This window comes from Diceros bicornis, chromosome 22 (assembly GCF_020826845.1).
Source record: "Diceros bicornis minor isolate mBicDic1 chromosome 22, mDicBic1.mat.cur, whole genome shotgun sequence".
Lineage (NCBI taxonomy): Eukaryota > Metazoa > Chordata > Mammalia > Perissodactyla > Rhinocerotidae > Diceros > Diceros bicornis.
The window spans coordinates 58,438,141-58,458,970 of NC_080761.1; the positions used below are offsets into that span (position 1 = coordinate 58,438,141).

The 20,830-nt window shown below is 55.7% G+C and overlaps 2 protein-coding genes across 4 annotated transcripts in view; both read right to left on the minus strand.

Moving 5' to 3' along the window:
* The window catches only part of PHF2 (PHD finger protein 2), an 86,687-nt gene extending 77,701 nt beyond the window's left edge, over window positions 1-8,986 (minus strand). For both annotated transcript variants that reach the window (XM_058566075.1, XM_058566074.1), the window contains exon 1: window positions 8,845-8,986. In XM_058566075.1, coding sequence (XP_058422058.1) covers window positions 8,845-8,942 — 98 coding nt within the window. In that variant the 5' untranslated portion in view covers window positions 8,943-8,986. The remainder of the gene's footprint in view (window positions 1-8,844) is intronic.
* A 9,691-nt stretch (window positions 8,987-18,677) lies between these two features.
* The window catches only part of FAM120A (family with sequence similarity 120 member A), a 110,580-nt gene continuing 108,427 nt past the window's right edge, over window positions 18,678-20,830 (minus strand). For both annotated transcript variants that reach the window (XM_058566077.1, XM_058566076.1), the window contains one exon: window positions 18,678-20,582. In XM_058566077.1, coding sequence (XP_058422060.1) covers window positions 20,271-20,582 — 312 coding nt within the window. In that variant the 3' untranslated portion in view covers window positions 18,678-20,270. The remainder of the gene's footprint in view (window positions 20,583-20,830) is intronic.

The following is a 20,830-nucleotide window of genomic DNA, read 5'->3' on the forward strand; positions in this document are numbered from 1 at the left end:
CCCGCACCTTCCTCGGTGCCTAGAACAGAGCCCAGGCGCCGAGGTGCTGCGCTGGATGGAGGGACGGCTCCCTCACTTGCCAGGCGAGCAGCCAAGCTCGGCTCCCATGAGCCCTTCTGAGACCCGGGAACCCTGGCTGCCCTGGCCGCCGCATGAGCGCAGTCAGCCAGCACAGCCAGGAAGGGCACAAACCATGGCGGCTGCTCGTGTGGCTGCAGTGGAGAATGCGGGCAGGCAAAGTCCTACGCGCCACGTCTCAGCTGGGGACCTGAGTGGACTCTCCTAAGCAGACCGGGGTCCAGTGCCCTCGGGAGCTGCTGAGAGAATGAAGGGGGACAGTCAGAAAATGCCCGCGCTGGGCACCAGCAGGAGGAGGAAACGCTCTCACCACCCGGCCCTTGTTTTACGAGCTGCGACTCCAAGCGGCTGGGCGGTGGGCCAGGGCCGTGCGGGACCCTCCGGGAAAGAGGCTCCAGGAGCGCGGGTGGGCGAGTCTTCGAGTGGATCGACTTCAGCAGGTTCACTGAGAACCCACCTCCCGCCCCACACGCGCCCCTGCTGCTTCTGGTGGTGCCATGGCCCCCCCAGCGTCTGCGCCCCACCCCCCTCCCCAGCCTTGCTCATCTGGGACGCAGACTGGATCAGACTGCAGTTTCTGGATTCTTCCAGGATGCCAGTGTCACGCTCACCAGGACCCCAGGGTGCAGTCTCTCCTGCAGGGACAGGGGGCCTGAACCCACAGATTTGTGTCGTCTCCAGCTGAGGGCAGGGCGGCCCAGGAGGGTGGTGAGATAGGCAGGGAAAGGCCCCCGAGCCCCGCCCAGACGCGCTCACATTCCCAGGAAGCTCAGCCCGGCTTCCCGGAGATTCAAGATTTGCACCAGACTCTACCTCGATGGGGCTTCTAAGGGGAAGGCCACATGTGGGAAGAAGTCACCAAGTTACAGGAAGATCTTCGAGGATAGAGGTCACGTCGCTGGGCTTCGGTTGAGCCGCGCTGAGGCAGAGGCTCCCGCAGGGTCTGGCTGCCCTGGGGTGGGGGGCATTGGGCTCAGACCCGGACCCGGGACAGTCCCCAAAGCCCATCCTGACCCTCACATTTGTCCAGAGCTGTGTGTCGGGCACAAGAAGGAACGAGGCCTACCCTGCACCTCCGTGTGAAGCAGAAAACGGCGGCCCAGGTAGGGGACCCAGACCCGGGTGCACACGGCCAGAGACTGTGCCCAAACTTTCCGGGGACGCGGCCTAGCCCAGCATAAGTTTCAGTCAACAGCCCAGGCTACCGTCCCCCAGACTTGTTCACTGCCCAGGGAGCAGTGCTGACCCATCCTGCAGGTTCACATCCCCTGGGACCTGCCGCCTCCTGGGGTCCTGGGCACCCCCATCACTCTCATGGATGAAGGGGCGCTGGTCGGGGGAGCTCCGGGACAGACGCTGCCACCCCAGCCCGTCACATCGTCCTGTCCACCTCTGCGAGCTGGTCTCTCCGGCCCATTTGCTCCCCTCCCAGTCAGAACAGCCCACCACCCCCACGCCCTCAGGGGCAGTGCAAAGGTCAGCGAGGCCACATGCCCAGCGGTGTGCCCTGACTGCTCCACCATGGTCTCCTCGAGGGTCAGGGTGAAGGATGTGGAGACCCGCGAGGGGCCCCACACAGTACGAGACGGAGCCCCACACACCTGTGCGGAGAATGCCCAGCCCAGGGTGTGACAGAGGCTACACCCAACAGCACTTACAGGTAGAAAGGAGAACAGCGCCCTCCCGGGGCCTGCAGAGGCGCTCCAGGCATGCGGCATCCAAGGGTGCACAGCCGTGTGCACACCCCAGCACGAGTGTGAACACCTGCGCCCTGCACCTTTCTGGCTCTGGAGATTCAGCTGCCACACGGTAAAAGGTGACTTCTTTTTAAAAGGGGTGAAAGTGCCAGCAATGAACAGCCCAAAAGAGATTTACAGAACAATTCCATCTACAACAGCATCCAAGGGAATAAAACACCTAGAAACAAATCCGACCAAGGGATGAAAGACTTGTACACTGAAAGCTATAAAACATTGCTGAAAGCAATTTAAAAAGAAACTAAATCTAAATAAATGGAGAGACATCCCGTGCTCACAGATCAGAAGATGCACTATTGTTAAGATGTCAGAACCACCCAAAGCGATCTATAGATTCAGCGCATTTCCTGTCAAAACAGCAACAGCCCCTCTGCAGAAACGGAGAGGCCAATCCTCAAAGTCACAGGCAACTGCAAGGAGCCTGAAAAGTCAAAATGATATTTTTAAAAAAAGAACAAAGGTGGAGGTCTCACACTTCCTGATTTCAAAACTTACTACAAAGCTACAGGAATCAAGACAGTGTGGTGCCCTGGACAGACATGCAGGAATCAGACAGACACGCAGACCCAGGAATGGGACAGAGTCCGGAAAGAAATCCTCACTTCTGTGGTCAAACGATTTCAACAGGCCACCGAGACTTTCAATCGGGAAAGAGCAGTCTCTCCACACACGGTGCTGGGACAACTGGACATCCACCTGCAAGGCCCTCAAATCATAGACAAAAATGACCTGAGAGTGAATCAAACTACAAAGAGCTAAACTCTTAGAAGAAATCAAAGGGGTAAATCGTCATGACCCTGGATTTGGCAACAGAGTCTTTGATATGACAAGAAAAAGATAAACTGGACTTGATCAAAATTAAAAACGTTTGTGTGTCAGTGCACATCATCACAAAAGTGACAGGGCCACCCACAGCATGGGAGAACATTCGAAAATCACGTATCTGATAAGGGTTTATGCCCAGAATGTGAAAAGAACTCTTAACATTCAACAATAAAAAGACAAACAAGCCAATTTAAAAATGGGAAAGTGTTTCAATAGACATTTCTCCAAAGAAGATATGCAGGACAACAAGCTCATGGAAATGCACTCAACATCGTCAGCCATCGGGGACACACAAGCGAAACCATAAAGAGATACCCCTCACACCTGCTCGGATGCCTGTAATTTTAAAAATGGGAACTAAGTGTTGGCGAGGAGGAGGAGAAATTGGATTGCTCCCACGTTGGTGGTGGGAACGTAAAACGGTGCAGCCACTGTGGAAAACGGTTTGTTGGTTACTCAAAAAGTTCAGCACAGCAGCACCACATGACCCAGCGATTCCCAGAAGAATTGAAAACAGGTCTTCAAACAAATATCTGTGCAGGAAAACTCACAGCAGCACTCCTGACAACAGCATCGGTGGAAAGGGCCCAAGTCCATCGACAGATGAACGGATAAACAAACCGTGGTCTCGACATACACTGGAGTAGTACTCACCACAAAAAACAGTCAAGTCCTGATACATGCACCACATGGATGAACCCAAGAGAACATTACGCTGAGTGAAAGAAGCCAGACACAAAAGGTACACACTGTATGATTCCATTGACATGAAACGTCCAGAACAGATAAACCCACAGGGACAGATGGCAGACGGATGGTTGTCCAGGGCTGGGAGAAGGGGAGCTGTTGTTCAATGGGTTCGGGGTTTTCTTTTGGGGTGATGGAAATGTTTGGGAACTAGACAGAGGTGATGGTTGCACAACATTCCGAACTCACCAAATACCATAAACTGCACACTTTAAGACAGTTAATTTCATGGGATATGAATGTCACCCAATTTTTTTAAAAAAAAGATAAAAGCCTGGTTTCTCCGTTTGCTGGACAGACACCACAAAGACCTTCGGTTCTTGAGAGGTCCAAGCCAGTCACTGGCGGGAATTCTAACTGTTTTTCCTCGGATGGCCCAGAGAGTTGGGGGGAAGTGAACAGACCCTGAACCCTAAGGCACAGGGCCAAGCCCCATTCAGGAGCCCACACTCAGGCTCGCCCACCACAGGCCAGGAAGCTGAGAGCGAAGCCGGCAGACGTGGGGACGGAGACAGAGCAAGACGGAGAAGGAGAGTGTGGAGAGGGAGACACAGTGTAAGTGGGAGGCGGGGGGACCCCGGGCACAGCTGGGACAAGCAGCCCAGCTCCCCAGCCTGGCATCCGGCCCCCATGCTGCGAAGACCGTCCCACCCACGTCGCATCCGCACAACTGCGGGCACGACGGGGTGTCAGCACCTGGTCCTCGTTCAGGCCCTGGAGCCAGAATAACTCAAGCCAAAGGCCACCCAGCCCCACACCGGCGGAGGGGCTGCCCCTGCCAGGGCGAGGAGACAGACGCCCTCCTCTGCTCAGAGTGGGGGACCTGCCACCCCGGTCACTGTGGGAACCAACAAGAGGACGACCATGACCTAACCCTGCCGCCCTCAAGGCAGCCCGAGCGCGAGCCTGCAGCACTGCCGGTCACGGCGGTCACTCGGAAGTGGACTGATGGCTCTGCTTCGCCTGCCCCAGAACCTGAGGAGTAGTTTCTTCCAGCACACTCCGTCACAGAACATTATTTTCTGGCCGACACTCGCTCTCAACAGCAAATCTCCTTACCTCTTGGAATGAGGCCCTGCCACGTGGCCAGGTGCCACAAGCCCAGGGGTGAGGGGACGACCCCAGAGGAGAGCGTGCCCGGGGCAGCAGGTCCACACCAAGCCCCCAGACCTCTGCCGCATCTCAGGCCATCTGCAGCCACACCTGAGCCAAGTGGCCCCAAGCAAACGTGGCTGCAGTGCAGAGGCTCACACCACACGTGTCCCGGCCGATGATTTCAATAACAGCGAGCATTCGGGCGACGACGAGGAGCCTGACTCCGGGTGGGTCCCCTCGAGACTCACCTCACCTGGAAAGGGCCGGGGACAGCGCCCAGCGTGCCCTCTCCAAGTTGGCAGGACGGCCCCACCTCCTCCGGAGCTTCTTAAACTCACACAGTGAGAACTCGTCATTTTAAACGATTGATCGTTCCGCCTCATCACGTCCAACACCACAGCTCTACCTCCACGTGACGGCCCTCCCCCTGCTGAGGATCTCAGATCGGGGATTCAACTGTCATCTCTGATCACCCAGATTTCGACACTGCAGCCTTCCCCTCCAAGCGCACCCACACTCCACTGGCAACAGGGCCGCCCACGAGCCCTGCTCAGTGTCACCGGGCACCCGTGAGGGGTGAGGACCCGAGGACGTGGCTCTGCCCCAAGAAGCTTAAGGCTGGGTGGGGTCGGGGACACAGCAAGAGCCCACAAAGGCCAACCAGATCTGGGGGAGATGGGCGCAGAGACCAGACCCTGGCAAGGAGGGCAAGTGGAGCCCAGACGGACACACAGGATTCAGAGGGGATCCCCGCCAGAATCCCACCCCTTTACCCCATTCCAGCCCCCACCCCTGGTCCTGCCCGTCAGCTCTCACCTGGACAGCGGCTCCTGCCCCTGCCCTCGTCCCCACATGTCCCCATGGCAGCAGAGGGACCCCATCAATCCTCAGTCCCCTCCCCCGGCTCGCCTGGTTAGAGCCCCCAGCGTGGCTCCTGCCTCCAGGCCACACCGGCCCAGACTGCTTCCTCAGGACTCCTGTCTACTTCCTCCCGATCTACAAGTCTGAGTCCTGGAGAAGAAACCCCATAAGAGGAAGAGATCTGCCTTGTCACTCCAGGAACCCCCACAGCCAGCCCTGCAGCCTGCACAGAACACGCCCCGTGAACACTCACCAACGAAGAAGGAAGCTTCAGTCCCTGAAGGACTCAGCACCTTCAGCTGCCAGCTCTTCAGAATGCGCTTCACCGATTATGCCTCCAGAGCCCTTCCAGCTCCACAGGACAGGCACCGGAGGGCCAGGAGGCTCAGGGCGTCTGATGCTTCAACAGCATCATCCTGCTTCCCAGAGACAGGGACCGCACATCGGGGCGGGCACAGGCGAGACGCCTGGGTCACCCCCCCAGCGACGGGTCCACGGCGGCCGGACGCCTGGCTGCAGCCAGGGTGGAGGGACACATGGGTCTGGCGGAAGACACAGGCGTGAGGAGCCACCCAGCACTCGGCCCACGTGGCCTCATGGCGCCCTGATAGGGGAGGAAGGTCCCCAAGGCTGCGTGGTGCCAAACACACAGACAGACAGCTCGGAGGGACCAGCCACAGAATCCACCCTTCTGCGTCAAAGCCAGCTCCCAGGCGACAACGCCGTTGGTGCCAGTGAAGGCCGGTTGACAAGGTGCCCGGGCCCAGGAGGGACCACTGCAGTTTACATGGGGCGGAACACACACTCCTGCCTTCCTGGCCAACCACGCTGCCAGCCCAGCCCAGCGGAGAGGCCTCCCAGAGGACGCCAAAGGGGCGCTGGGTGCCCGAGGCTTCCGGCCGAGGCGAGCGCATCCTGGGAGCAGACTCTGCCCTATGGAGGGGCTGCCCCAGCCACTCTGGTGGCGACGCTGCTCACGCCCTCCCAGCACACTCGCCACCGTGAGTGCAAGTCACTGCAGAGACCCTTCCAAGCCCGCAGGCAGGGATGCGCCAGAGGGCAGGATGGTCCCAGGGGGCAAGAAGGAGCCTGTTACTTCCACAGTCATGTCTGTTTTTACAGGCACCATCCACAGCGAGTCACACCAACATCTATTTCAGAGAACGGGCCAAAGCTTCTTCTAAAAGAGATGGTCAGGAGACCAAGGGGACGTGAGAGGGAAACGCAGTGTGGAGTCCCGGAGCAGAGAAAGGACCAAGAGAGGGCCCGGCTAAGGGACCTGCAGAGGCCTGCAGCTGGGTCGGCAGCACCACCCGGTCTCGGCCTCACTGTCCATGCTCGCAGAGGGACTACTGAGACGTCAGGTTCAGGGGAGGCGGGCGCTGGGCCCAGGACACTCCACCATTGCTGCAACTCTCCGGCCAGGCTAAAATCCTCCCAGAATAAACAGTTACAAAGTATCCCAACAAGACAGAGCCAGCCAGCTGCTGCAGGAAGCACACCGGAGCACAGGTGGTGGTGGGTCTGGAAGGAGCGGGTCATCCGGGAATATCTGGAAACTCGAGGGTCACGTCACACCCCTTCTGTCACCGAGGAGGAGGGCCAGGCCCAGAGCGTTGGGGGCTTGCCCAGGGCTGTGAGGGCTGCATGTGGCCTCGCCCACAAAGGTCTCAACCCCTGACCCTGCGTTCCCCGCTTGAAGCACCTGCCCTGAGCCCCCTGGGGACTCCAGGAGGCGTCCCAGCGTCAGAGTTCACCTCCGCAAGGGACCCTTGACTAGGTGCAGAGAAGCTGTGCCCCACGGCCCCTTTCAGGCCCCAGGACCACCCCCGACGGGCAGAAACGAATCTGTGCTGACCAAGTGATCTGTGCCCATAACGGATCCCAGCAAAGACCTCAGACGAGAATCAAGAAAGGAGGAGACAAGGTCTCCCCAAAACATGCCCTCTAAGGTGCCTGGATGTGTGCCTCTCCTCGCCTCTGCCTGGGCCGACCCAGCAGATGCCACCAGCCCCTCAGGCCAGCCCGCAGCCCCTCTCCTCTGCCTGCCCCTCATTCCTGGGTTTTCCGTCTCAAAGTCTAGCTCAGAACTGGCCTTGCCTTCCCAACCTGGTGGAGGGCCCCTGGGCAGTCTGACAAAGGTCCTCCCTAGCGCTCACAGCTCCCCCAGCCTGGGCACACAGAGCTCTGCAGGCCCCCATTTCAGGGCACTCAGGGCCAGCTTCTCAGCATCTCCGGGACTGAGGAGCCGTGAAAGATCAGATGGCGGCTCTCCCCCTTGGTCCACCTGTGAACTCTGAGAGGATGCCGATCAGCGGGCATGCAGAGCAGCTCTGTTCTGGGGCAGAGCCCAGAGTTCACCCCCAGCTCCACACTCGGGGGCTGGGGGGGTCTCCACAGCCCTAGGCACCCGCAGGAAGGCAGACTGAGAGGCCCAGATTTCAGTGGGTCACTATGAGTCCCACCCCCTCCTCACTGGGGTCCTGTCACAGGGACTCAGCTGGGTGCTGCCCCAACCTGAGCAGGCCCTGTCACGTCTGGCTGCCTGGCTCCCACATGTGACCTGGCAGGACAGAGGCCACAGCCCATGTTTAAGAGCCCGGGGAATGTCCACCCTAAAACCAGCACCAGGTTCTCCTCCCTGGGGGTCAAGGACCACCAGCCACCAGGTGCCCCTCTGTTGCGTCCAGCCCTGCTCCTGGCAGGTCTGCGACGGGAGCCTTGGAGGGCACACAGTCTGGCCGGCCCCGCCGTCCTGCGAAGGCCCCACCACCGGAGAACCTGTTGGAGCAGTTTGGGCACCAGTATTTACTTCTGGGTGGGAAGGGGCCTCGCTTTTGAAAACTAGGCACGGGGCCAGGTCACGGCCACGGCAAGGGCCAGCCTTACCTCCGCCACCCCATCTTCCTCAGGGAGCCTAAGCTCAAGTCAAAACCGGGGTGCCCCCGTCTGGGGCAGAGAGGAGGGGAAGGGGGACGTGCGGCCCGGGGGGAGGCGGCGAAGCCACAGCACCGCACCCGCAGACACCGTCCTGTCACCCGCACTCCGGGACGCGCAGGCCGGCGGGGCCGCGGCAGGGGCCGGGGCCGGGGCCGGGGCCGGGGCCGGACTCGGGGCCGCGGGGGTGGGCGCGCGGGGCCCACGTCCCCAGTCCCGCGCGTACGGGCCGCCCCTCGCGCCTCCGCGGGTCGCGCGGGGAAAGTTCCTGCAACTTCGCGGGGGGCGCGGGCCGGGCCTGGGCCTCGGAGCCCGGCCTCGGCGGCCCCTGTCAGCGGCCCGGCCCCCAACTTCCCGGCCCGGCCGCGGGCCCGCTTTGTGCGCGGCGGCGGCGAGGGGCGCCCGGGCGGCCTGGCCTGGCCCCGGCCCCCGCCCCGGGCACAAAAGGGCGCGCGGCCGGCGGGAGGCGGGGGCCGGGGCCTGCGGGGCGCGCTCGGGCCGGGCCGGGCCGGGCGGGCCGGGCGGGCCGGCGGCGCGCGCTCACCTGCCGTGGAACCAGTCCTTGCAGGCGTCGCACTCGATCATGAAGCGGGTAACGTCGTAGGGCAGCCGGCAGACGCAGTACACGGGCACCGTCGCCATGTTCGCGCCGCCCGCCGCCCGCGGCCGCGCTGCGCTCCGCTCGGCGGCGGGGAGGGCCGGGCGGGACCGCGGCGGGGACGGGCCGGGGGCGCACGACAGCCCGCTCCGGCCGGCGCGGGCGCACAACGCGGCGCGGGCAGGCCGCCCGGAGCCGCCGCCGGCCGGGGCGAGGGCGCGAGTGTGCGCGGGCGGCCGCGCGCGGGACACAAAAGGGACGGACGCGCGGGGGCGGCGGGCGGGGAGCCGCGGCCCCACCGAAGGGACCCCCGGCCGCCGAGCGGCCTCTACGTCAGCGCCCCGGGTGGCGCCGCCTCCGCCCGCCGGCCTGGGCCGCGCTCCCGCCGCGGAAGGCGGGCCGGGGACCGCGGCGAGAAGGCGGGCCGGGGACCCCTCCGGGGGAGAAGGCGGGCCTGGAGACCCCTCCGGGGGAGAAGGTGGGCCGGGGGTTCCCTCCGGGGGAGAAGGCGGGCCGGGGGTCCCCTCCCGAGGAGAAGGTCGATCCGGAGACCCCTCCGGAGAAGCAAGTGGGCCGGAGGAGACCTGCAGAGAAGGCAGGCGGGGGACCCCTCCCAGGAGAAAGTCGATCAGGAGACCCCTCCGGGGAGAAGGTGGGCCAGGAGTCCCCTCTGGGGAAGAAAGTGGGCAGGGAGAGACCTGAAGGAAAGGCAGGCCAGGGGGTCCCTACCAGGAGAAGGCAGGCGGGGGACCCCTGCCGAGGAGAAGGTCAATCTGGAGACCCCTCAGGGATAGAAGGTGGGCCGAGGGTCCCTCTGGGGGAGAATGTGGGCCAGAGGACCCCACCAGAGGAGACAGTCGACCTGAGGACCCCACAGGGGAGAAGGAGGGCCAGGAAGACCCTTTAGAAGAAGATTGATGGGGACCCTGCAAGGAGGAGCTGGGCGGGGGAGTGTGGGGGAGAAGGTGGGAGGAGCTGATAGGCAAGCCCGGGAGACCCCCTGGGTGTGGGATGAGGCCCCTAGGATGTCCTTCCTGGTTCCAGAGGCTGAGGACCAACTCTTTGGCTGTGACTCTGACCCAGCAGCAGGGCCTGGAGTAGCCAGGGGTTCCTCCTGCTCCTTCCTTCCTCCTCCCTTCCCTCCTGCCTTCTCCAACTGAGTTTCTGGTTGGAATACAACTTCCCTCTCCCCCTCATTCCTGCTGGGGACAGCGCGCCCTCCCTCACACCATCCTGGACGTCCGTGATGCCCAACCCCCAGAGGAGGACAGAATTCAGGGGACCCAGGAGCATGCAGGCACAGCTCAGCTCTGTAAAGAGAGAGAGATTATCTGGAATTGGAGCCACCCAGGAACCCTGGTCAGAGCCCCAGGCCTGGCTGACCTCAGGGGCGGAGAGGACAGCAGGCCTCAGGTCTCCCATCCGTGCCCCAGATCACCAAGCCCCGCTGGTGGCTACGAGGATGCAGGAGCACTCAGCAAGTCCCCACACTCACACTGACACCTTAGGTGTTACTGCCACCACCTTAGAGACAGGTCTTTAGACACGTGGCATAGAGAGGTGGTATTGCTGCCATTTTCCAGGAGTGAAAACTGAGGCTTGGAGCAGTTAAATACCTCGTGGAGGAGGTCAGCTGGCTGGTGAGTCGGGGGCACAAACCAGGAGCCCAGACTTCCCGAGGGCCCGAGCTGGGCTGCGGCCCCTCGGCCACCTCTCAGACACCCCGAGTACACAGAACAGGCCTGGGGGCCATTCACCGCTGACGGCACTGGGCCCCACCCACCTCCACTCCTTGCCCTCCTGACCTGTCCTGTGTGCAGCCGTGTCCACTGAGATATTTTCCTTTCTTCAAAGCTCTTCCCCGGCTGCCCACGGACTCCAAATCCCAGCACGAGTCCCAACTCTTCCTGTTGGGGTTCTGCCTGTGCCTTCCCTTCTGTCTCCCCCCAGGAAGCCCTCTCCTCCATGGCGTCCCTCCCTCTCATTCCTTTACCTGGACATGTTCTGAGCCCTTGCTGAGAGCAAGCAGTGCTGTGGCCTCGAGAGGGGTAGGCCCAACCGTGGGGGGCTCCCACTGCAGTAAAGGGAGACCGTGCACACGCAAGTCCTGGCGGCCTGGGCACCACCGTGCCCTGGGGAACCGGCAGTGGCGGGAGGAGGTGGGGGGTGGCTGGCCGAGGCAGAGAGCCCCTGAGGAGGTGACCTGAGAGCAGGGCCTGGACGGGCAAGGCCTCGTGAAGGGGAAGGAGGGCAAAGGGAACTTACTCCCAAGGAGCCAGGAAGGAGGGGGCGGTGGCCTCGGCAGTCCAGGGGTCCTCGCTGGCTGCTCGCGCCTAGCACTCTGCCCCCGAGCTCGGTGGCCCCTCCTGGTGGTCTGCCCTTTGCTTCAACACCCGCCAGCCAAGTCTGCCCCATTCCAGGGGCGCAGCACCCAAGAGTCTGCCAGCATCAAGACCTCACACCCACCCCAGTGGCCTGGCAGCTGCAGGGGGAAGGAGGTGGGCTCCCAAGCTTCGAGACCCGCTGCCCCTCCACCGAGGCCTCCAATGACGCACCTGTCGCCTGGTGCCCTGAGCATCTGAAGCCGGCATATGTTTTATTCGCCTTATTATCCAACAGCGTGATCCGGGACGAGTTTATTCACTCACTCACTTAACACTGTGCTGAATGCTACTGCAGGTTTTTTTCTCAATTGTGGTAACATACACAACATAAAATTTACCATTTTTAAGTGTACAACTCTGTGGCATTCACAGTGTTCTGCAACCATCACCATCATCCATCTCCAGAACTTTCTCATTTTCCCAGATTGAAATTCTAACTCCACTAAACTCTCCCTCCCCACTCCGCCTCAGCCCCTGCAACCGCCGTCCTACTTTCTGTCTCTTTGAATTTGACTTTTCTAGAGACCTCATATAACTGGAATCACACAATATTTGTCCTTTTGTGTCTGGCTTATTTCACTCAGCATAATGTCTTCAATGTTCATCCATATTGTAGCAGGCATCAGAATTTCCTTCCTTTTTAAGGCTGAATAATATTCCACTGTGGATGGACCACATTTGGTTTATCCTTTCACTGCTAATGGACACTTGGGTTGCTTCCATCTTTTGGCTACTGTGAATTATTCTGCTATGAACATGAGTGTGCAAATACCTGTTCAAGTCCCTGCTTTCACTTCTTTTGTGTGTATACCCAGAAATGGAATTGCTGAATCATATGGTAGTTCTATTTTTAACTTTTTGAGGAACCACCATACTGTTGTGCACAGCAGCTGCACCATTTTACATTCCCACCACAGTGCACAAGAGTTCTAATTTCTCCACATCCTCACCAACACTTCTTACTTTTTGGTGTTTGGGTTTTGTTTTTGTTTCTGTTTTTTTGGTGTTTGTTTTTTATTACAGCCATCCTAAAAATTTTAATTTGACTGATTTCTCAATGTATAGTTCAATATAATGCCAGTTTTTAATGGCAAAAATTTGGTTCCACTGAAACTCCATGGTCCCTGTGGTTTTGATTAGCATTTCCCTAATGGTTAGTAATGTTGAGCATCTTTTCATGTGCTTATTAGCCATTTGTATATCTTCTTTGGAGAAATGTCTATTAGAGTCCTTCCTTCATTTTTTATTTGGGTTGGTTGTGTTTTTGTTTTGTTGTTAAATGGTAGGAGTTCTTTATATATTCTGGATGTTAATCCTTTATATATGGAATATATGATTTGCAAATATTTTCTCTCATTCTGTATGTTGTCTTTTCACTCTGTTGATTGATCGTGTTCTTTGATGCACAAAATTTTTTAATTTTGATGAAGTCCAATTCATCTATTTTTTCCTTTGTTGCTTGTGCGTTTGATACCATATCCAAGAAATCATTGCCAAATCTAATGTCATAAAGCTTTCCCCCATGTTTCCTTCTAAGAGTTTTATAGTTTTAGTTCATAAGTTTAGGTCTTTGATCCATTTTGAGTTAATTTTTGTATAAAGTGTGAAGTAAGGGTCCAACATCATTCTTTTGCATGTGGAGACCCAGTTTTTCCAGCATCGTTTGTTGAAGAGACTGTCCTTCCCCATTGAATGGTCTTGGCACCTTTGTCAAAAATCATTTGACCATATGGGCAAGGGTTTATTTCTGAGCTCTCTATTCTAGTCCATGGGTCTGTATGTCTGTCCTTATGCCAGTAGCACACTGTTGTTCGATTACTGTAGTTTTATAGTAACTTTTGAAATTAGGAAGTGTGAGACCTCCTACTTTGCTCTTCTTTTTCAAGATGTTTTGGCTCTTCTGGGCCCTTGGCTATTACCTGTAAATTTGAAGATTGGCTTCCCCACTTCTGCAAAACAGGACTGTTGGAATTTTGACAGGGATTGTGCTGAATCTGTAGATCGCTTTGGGTAGTGTCAACATCTTAACAATATTACGTCTTCTGATCCATGAACGTGGGATGACTTTCCATTTTTTTGTGTCTTCTTTAATTGCTTTTGGCAATGTTTTGTAGTTTTCAGTATACGTGTTTTTTGTCGCCTTGGTTAAGTTTATTCCTAGGTATGTTGTTTTTTTTGATATTATTGTAAATCGAATTGTGTCCCTAATTTCCTGTTTGGATCATTCATTCCTAGTATATGGAAACGAAACTGATTTTTGTGTGTTGATTTAGTATCCTGTAACTTTGCTGAATTTATTTATTAGTTCTAATGGTTTTTTGTGGAATCTTTAGAGTTCCCAAATCTTGATGATTTTTACATGATATAAGATCATGTCATCTATGAAGAGAGACAATTTTACTTTTTTCTTTCTAATTTGAATACTTTTTATCTCTTTTCCTTGCACAATTGCTCTGGCTAAAACCTCCAGTAAGTACCATGTTGAACAGAAGTGGTAAAAGTGAGCATTTTTCTCTTGCTCCTGATCTTAGGGGAAAAGCTTATTTCTAGTCTTGCATCATTGAATATGCTGTTTGCTTTGTGCTTTTTTTATACGGCCTTTACTACGGTGAAAAAGTGTCTAGTTTGTTGAATATTTTTATCATGAAAGAGTGTTGAATTTTGCCAAATGCTTTTTCTGCATTGATTGAGATTATATGTTTTTTTCCCCCTTCATTCTGTTAATGTGGTGTATTACATTGATTGATTTTTATTGATTTGAAGGATGTTGAACCATCCTTGCGTTCCAGGAATAAATCCCATTTGGTTATGGTGTATGATCCTTTAAAGTGCTGTTGGATTCGTTTTCCTAGAGTTTTGTTGAGGATTTTACATCAATGTTCCTAAGGGGTATTGGTTTGTAGCCTTCTTTTCTTGTAGAGTCTTTGTCTGCCTTTTGTATCAGGGTAATGCTGCCTTCATAGAAAGGGTTAGGAAGTGTTCCCTCCCCTTCAGTTTTTAAGAAAAGTTCAAGAAAGATTGGTGTTAATTTTTCTTTAAATTTTTGGTAGAATTCACCAGTGAAGCCATCTGGTTCTGGGCTTTTCTTTGTTGGAAGGTTTTTGATTATTGATTCAATCTCCTTAATAGTTATGGGTCTATTGAGATGTTATATTTCTTCATGATGAGTTTCGGCAGGTTGTGTGTTTCTAGGAATTTGTCCATTTCACCTAGGTCATCAAATGTGTTGGCACACAACTTGTGCAGGTTTTATAGCTGTGAACAAGGAGACACATTCCTACCTCCAAGGAGCTCATATGCCAGAGCAGGAGACAGACAACTCATAACTGTCTGGAGAGTGGGAGATGCCAGAAAGGAGATGCTAGTTCAAGGTTGGAGCGTGCTTTTGTGACAGATGAATCCATTCTGGTGAAAGCAAAGAGAGTTCCAAGAGCAGGCCCTTCTCGGAGTAGCTGGACCAAGCTGATCTGATCCAGAACGGATTGAAATGGACCGTGACCCATGGGAACTGCAGAAGCCCTCCGGGTGTTTCTGATAGGCATGAAAGTGTGCCTTTTGTTGACCATCTCTAGGATGGCCCTGCGAGGTTTGGAAGCAGCGAGTTTGTAGGAAAAAACCCCAGCCACGTGACCATATAATTTACTACCCAAAAGGGTGCTGTTAATAAAACATCAGAACCGGACAAACCAGGGCTATTCCAGACCAACTGAGACCAGCGACCCTCCTATAGCGCACACTGGGGTCCCTCATGTCAGGGAAGGACAAGCACAAATGCCAGGAGTGGCCACAGTGGGAAGGTCTGGGGAGGTCAGCCGAGGGTGCCCCTGCCGTTTGCTTCACCGGCTGCGGTGCTGCCCCAGCACCTGGTGAAGCGCCTCATGCAGAGCGTGCTTTGGCCCTGTCTGCAGGTGCTTGGGTCACCTGGGGCTCAAGCTGTGCCCGGGGAGCTAACAGGGCGAGGAGGTGAGGCCAAGCACCCGACAGCCTAGGGCCCACGTGGGGAGGGTGGAAGCGGGCTCTGGGCCAAGCAGCCTCTGCAGGATTCACTCTGCCAGGTGGGGAGGAAGGAGTGGTGGGGAGGGCAATAGACTAGGCATCCTCAGAAGAATGGAGGTGGAATACGACCGCTGCAAGAGAGAGCCGCTCCTGAGGACGCGAAGTGTGGCCACAGCTCCTCTGAGGAGTGAGGACAGAGGGAGGGGGAGGAGGTGTGGAACTCCCTTGGTCCTTGCAGGGACGAGTGGATGAGGGTACAGACGCTGAATTCATTTTTAACATTCTTGCCTTGGCCTGGGTTTTTAGAACTGTGGAAGAGCCAGGACGTCAGAAGTTCTCTGTCAATTGGAGCATGGAGAAACCGAGGGCACAGTAAACCTAAGAAGGGACTGTCACTCTGGCTGGCAACGGATGTGATGGAGGTGAAAACCAGAAGCCCGTCTTCCTATCAGACGCACAAAGTCAGGCTGGTCAGCGCCCACCCCACCCCTGCCCTCCTTTTGGCGAAGTGCTGATCACCTGCATGGGTGCTGCCTCCCCTCCCTGACCACCCAGAGCCGGCTCCCAACCTCTGAAGGGCCACCAGAAGCCCAGAACCCTCACCCTGCAGCTTCTCGCCTCCCTTGGGGGCTCTGTCTGTCCCCTGCTCCCTGCTCTGCACAGCCCTCCTCCTTCTCATCCCCCTGCCAGAGGCTCCCCCTTCGGCGTGCCCATCTCCCCATGTGATTGTCCTCTGGTCTGAAATGGTTGTATTTGTACACTGGTAGACTGCCCCCACGTCTAAGTGCCATGAGGAGGGGCCCTTGCCGCCCTCGGGGCCTAGAGCAGTGCCCAATGCGGACACTCCATCAATACGGGGATGTCCAGCCATACTGAGCGGGCAGGGACATCGCGGTGCCACCTCGAGAGCCGTGGGGCTATGGCAGAATACGGAGTGACAGCCCTAACGTGAGGCCAGGTGGGAAAAGATGTTACAAAATAGGTATGGATGGCTTGATTATTTTCTGTAAAAAAACAAACAAAAATCTCTATATTGCAAAGAAAAAGAAAAGATGAAGACCAAATATTAACAACTAGTGTCTTGGGCAGAGGAATGACCAGTGATTTTACTTTTCCTTTTTGTTTACCTATATTTTTTAAAGTTACTATAATAAACATTACTTTTGAAACAAAAAAATGAAAGCTATTTTTTAAAAAGGAAGAAAAGAGGGGCCAGCCCAGCGTTGTAGCGGTTAAGTTCCAGCGTTCTGCTTTGGTGGCCCAGGGTTCCCAGTTCCCATCCCCGGCACAGACCTACTCGCTGCTCATCAAGCCACGCGGAGGGCGTCCCACATAGAAGAGCTACAACTCTACAACTATGACTCACAACTACGTGCTGGGGCTTTGGGGAGAAAAAAGAAGAAGAGAAAGATTGGCAGTTGTTAGCTTAGGGCCAATCTTCCTCAAAAAAAAAAAAAAAAACGGAAGAAAAGAAACGCTGACACGGTCAGCCTGGAGTGTGCGCCACTTGCCGCAGGGGCGAGGCCAGGTCAGAAGCCCAGCCCAGGCCCCAGCCGTGCCACGCTCGGCCGCTGGCCCCTCGCCTACCTCGGACACCACTCGGGCCTTGCCCTGCCAGGCTCGTGTCTCGGGGGGGACGCCCAGCGCGGCGTCCGCGGCCTCCGTCTGCTTCTGCCCAGGCCGGGCCCTCGTCCCTCTCCCTTGCAGACCACAGCGCTGCTCTCTGGGCGGGTGGTCCTGCCCCAGGGAGGGCGCGAGTTGTGCGGGGCTGCGGCTGTCACCGCGGGGAGGCCCCGCTGGCACCTGGGGGTAGAGGCCAGCGGCACTGAGAACACGGCCCGGCCTGGACAGACTGACCCGCGGAGGAACGCCGCCAGGCCTGGCGACGGACACTGGACGGACGCAGCCCGCCGGCCGGGCTGCGGCTCCCGCGGACTCGCGGAGCGGCAGGGCGAGCGCTGGGCCGTGGGCCCGCCCTGGGCCAGGGCGCGGCACGGACGCAGGGGCTGCGGCCCCGTCCCCGAGCGCGGCGCGGCCGACACGACGGACAGACGAGTCGGGAGCCAGGCTCCGGGGCAGCTTTCCTGCGTTTGCTCCCGACCCCGGAGCCGCGGCCTGTGGGGGCAGGAGGTTAACGGCATTTGGGGTCTGCACACCCGCCAGGACCTCGAGAGGTCGCAGGGCTCGCCTAGAACAGACCGGCCCACCCGGGGCCCTGGTCAGTGCCGGGAGGCGCAGAGCTCGGGGCCGGGGGACAGCGGGCGTGCGGGGCCGGGCGGGGTCACTGTGGTCGGGCTCCAGGAGCCACGAACTTGATCGCTGACCGAGCAGGGAAAGCCCAGTCCGTGCGGCCCCGCAAGGCCGCGTTCACCGTGCCGAGGACCCGGTCGGCGCGCCACGCGCGGAGTTCGGTTAGAGGCCACAGCGTAGAGGCCCGCGGCCTCCGCCGGCCTGGCCTGCGCAGCCCCGGGAACACGCCGGACCGCGGGCCTCAGGGAGGGTGCGCGCGCACCGCCCCGCGCAAGCCCCGCCCCGCGCGCAGGCCCCGCCCCGCGCAAGCCCCACCTGACCTTACGCAGGCCCCGCCCCGCGCGGGCCCCGCCTTGCATACGCACAGCCCCGCCCCACGCACGGCCCCGCCCTGCCTACGCACAGCCCCGCCCCGCGCACGGCCACGCCCTGCCTACGCACAGCCCCGCCCCGCGCACGGCCGCGCCGTGCCACTTGCGCACGGCCCCGCCCACACGCTCGGGAGGCGGGTCCGCAGGGTGCAGCTGGAGAGGCGCGGGCGGCGCTTCCCGGCGGCGCGCAGGGGTGTCCCCCGGCCGGCCGCGGCCGCGCGCTCAGCGCAGGGGGCGCCTCGGGGACCCCAGGGCCGCCCCTCCGCGGGCTCGGCGCGGACGGGGCACGGCGGTGATGGGTCCCGACCGCCCGGAAGCGAGACGGGCCGCAGAGCAACGCTGGCCGGGTCACCACAGACGGGGAGGGTCCGAGGACAGTCCCGGCCCAGGGGGCCCACGAGACCTGACACCTACACGTGGCGGACGTCAGGTGAAAACGAAACAAACCCGAATAAACGGTGGATCTGGTTGATTAAAAAAAGCGTTTTAACCAAGATCAAATTGTCTTCCTTGAGCTTTTCAAAAAAAATTAAATTTCTAAGCCTGCTGTACCAGTGTCTCCTTTGTGAGTGTGCAACTCCGAAGTCAGCATCAGCGCGATCTGCGTGTCCCCCGTGCCTGTCTGCTCCTTTAGAGCTGGAAACTGGGAACTACTCGAAAAGAGCAACACGTTTCTAAATTTTGGTTAATCGACCAAGCTCTTCAGTAGCTGTTTCAATTTGAATTAAACCTCAGTAAAATTTATGTTTTCACAAGGAATTTAAAAGCCACACCATACTTTATACTAAAAGAATAAAGATTTTTATTAAGCATTGTAAGTTGCATTCAATAGCCTTCAGGTACACCACACCACAACCCGTCTACAATCAGTCAAACCCAACAGCAGTTCATTCTTGCACAATCCATGAGTTAGGGCAAAACTCCCTTCAACTTACAGTAAGATCCTACTCAGGTCTTGCGGGCAGGGATTGGGGAATTACATCTCATTTCTGATCACTAACGTGTGATGAAGAGCATCAGGAGAATTATATGAAAACGAATAAGAAGTGATTCTGATTTCAAAGTACATTGTTTGGAAACATTAACAAAAACATCAAAATGATATAAGTATACCTGCTTCTACTAAATTCTTGATGGGAAAGTTCTCAAGAACAAGCAATTTGTTTCCTGCTACAGAAGGGGGGTTGTTTTTTTTGTTTTTTTTTAAAGATCAAAGGGATTTTTTTTTTATGTTTTTCACAGAATTTCATATTTTGCTAATATGAAGGCAAAAAACAGCAACAAAGAACAATAATGCATACAGCAGTGAATACACCAGGGTAATGTTGATATTCGAAACAGCTAGATAATTTTTGGGGGGTTTTAGAATAAATGCAACAGAGGTCAATAATCACAAAATTTTAAGGTTAGAGCAAGATCAGTCCATGACTAAACAGAGTTAACATCGTTTATAGGACTATTACTGATTATTAGCATTTTTGTTTTGCAAATGGGCACATACTGGTAAGAATGGAAGAGAGGACAATAACATGCATAATATTAACTACACACTTGAAAAATCATGAACCATGCAGAAGTTTAGCTCAAGTAGTAGCACTAATGGTCTACGTCCGATTCAAACCACATAGTTCATTGATCACAGATGCATGGTATTAAGTCACGAAAAGTTTCAGAACACATTGTGTTGATTTTGAAAGGTCATTTGCATCTTCTATGATTTCAACTTTATCTCCATTTAACTTGCTTGTAAAGTATGTATGATGTACTGTATATTTAAAATCAGCAGAACGGCAATATTACTCTATTTTTTAGTTTTGATAGTTGCACTTTTTTTTTTTTAACACAAAAGAACCACATCAACAGTGATGAAATTTAAGAAAGAAAAACTGTGGTTGTGCCTTATTTCTTTCATAATCATAAAATCAAAGCCTTAGACAAAGCTTTCTTGTGAACAGTAATGCAAAATCAAAGATAATGGCATACATATGGTGCCAAATGCTAAAAATGATATTTTAAGCTATATATACTTAAAGACTGCCAAAATTTGTTTTCTTTATAGTTCAAGAAACACAACTATAGGCTTTTGTCATAACCAGTTTAAACTTTGTGTGTACTTCATTTTAAGTGTGGGAGTCAAATGCTCTTCATTTTCTTTCTCTTTTTGTTTTATTGTAGCATTTTGACTACAACTGGTTAAAACTAAAAATGTGTTGTTTAAATCTCTGATATCAAAGAGGGATCCGAATTTCCAAAGTCCTCATTTTTCTCTTACGGAAAGGAAAAAATGTACGTAACTGTAGGCTCTCTTTCTCTCCAGATATTCCTAAATCCTTACCCTTCCAGCATCCTTCACCCTCTATAAAAAATAAGTTTACTCTTCTTTCTTTAAGACAGCAGCCTCCAGAGCATCAGCTCGCCGGCAAGCACTGTCTGTACTTAGTGCATTTAAGTGAGGATTTGTATTGCACGTCTTAGAGTCATTGTTCAAGGCACTTTCCGAGTGGCTGGGGGCCCTGGCGTCGCCCGCGCTCCCGTTCATCTGGGGAGCCGGCTTCTCCTCAGCCACTGCTCCGTTTTCAGGCAGGGACCCGTCTGAAGACACAGCAGAGGACTTGGATTCCCCGGACCTCGACTTCAGTTCTTTGGCCACTTCTTCTGCTGAAGCTGCATAAGGAGGCTTCCCCTGTTTGAACGAAGGACAACAAGCAATAAGGCAGCTTTTGATAAACAGAGGGAGAGAGAGACGCCAACTAGGCCAGATGACACTCGCTGCGGATTCAAGAACAACACAATACATGGCTGTGTCCCTCGGGGTATGTACTCTATGCATCATCTACCCTGTTCCCTCCACAGTCTATACTCTCTGCTCTATGCATATTCTGTCATATACCCTGTTCCCTCCAGTCTATACTCTCTCTGCTCCATGCATAT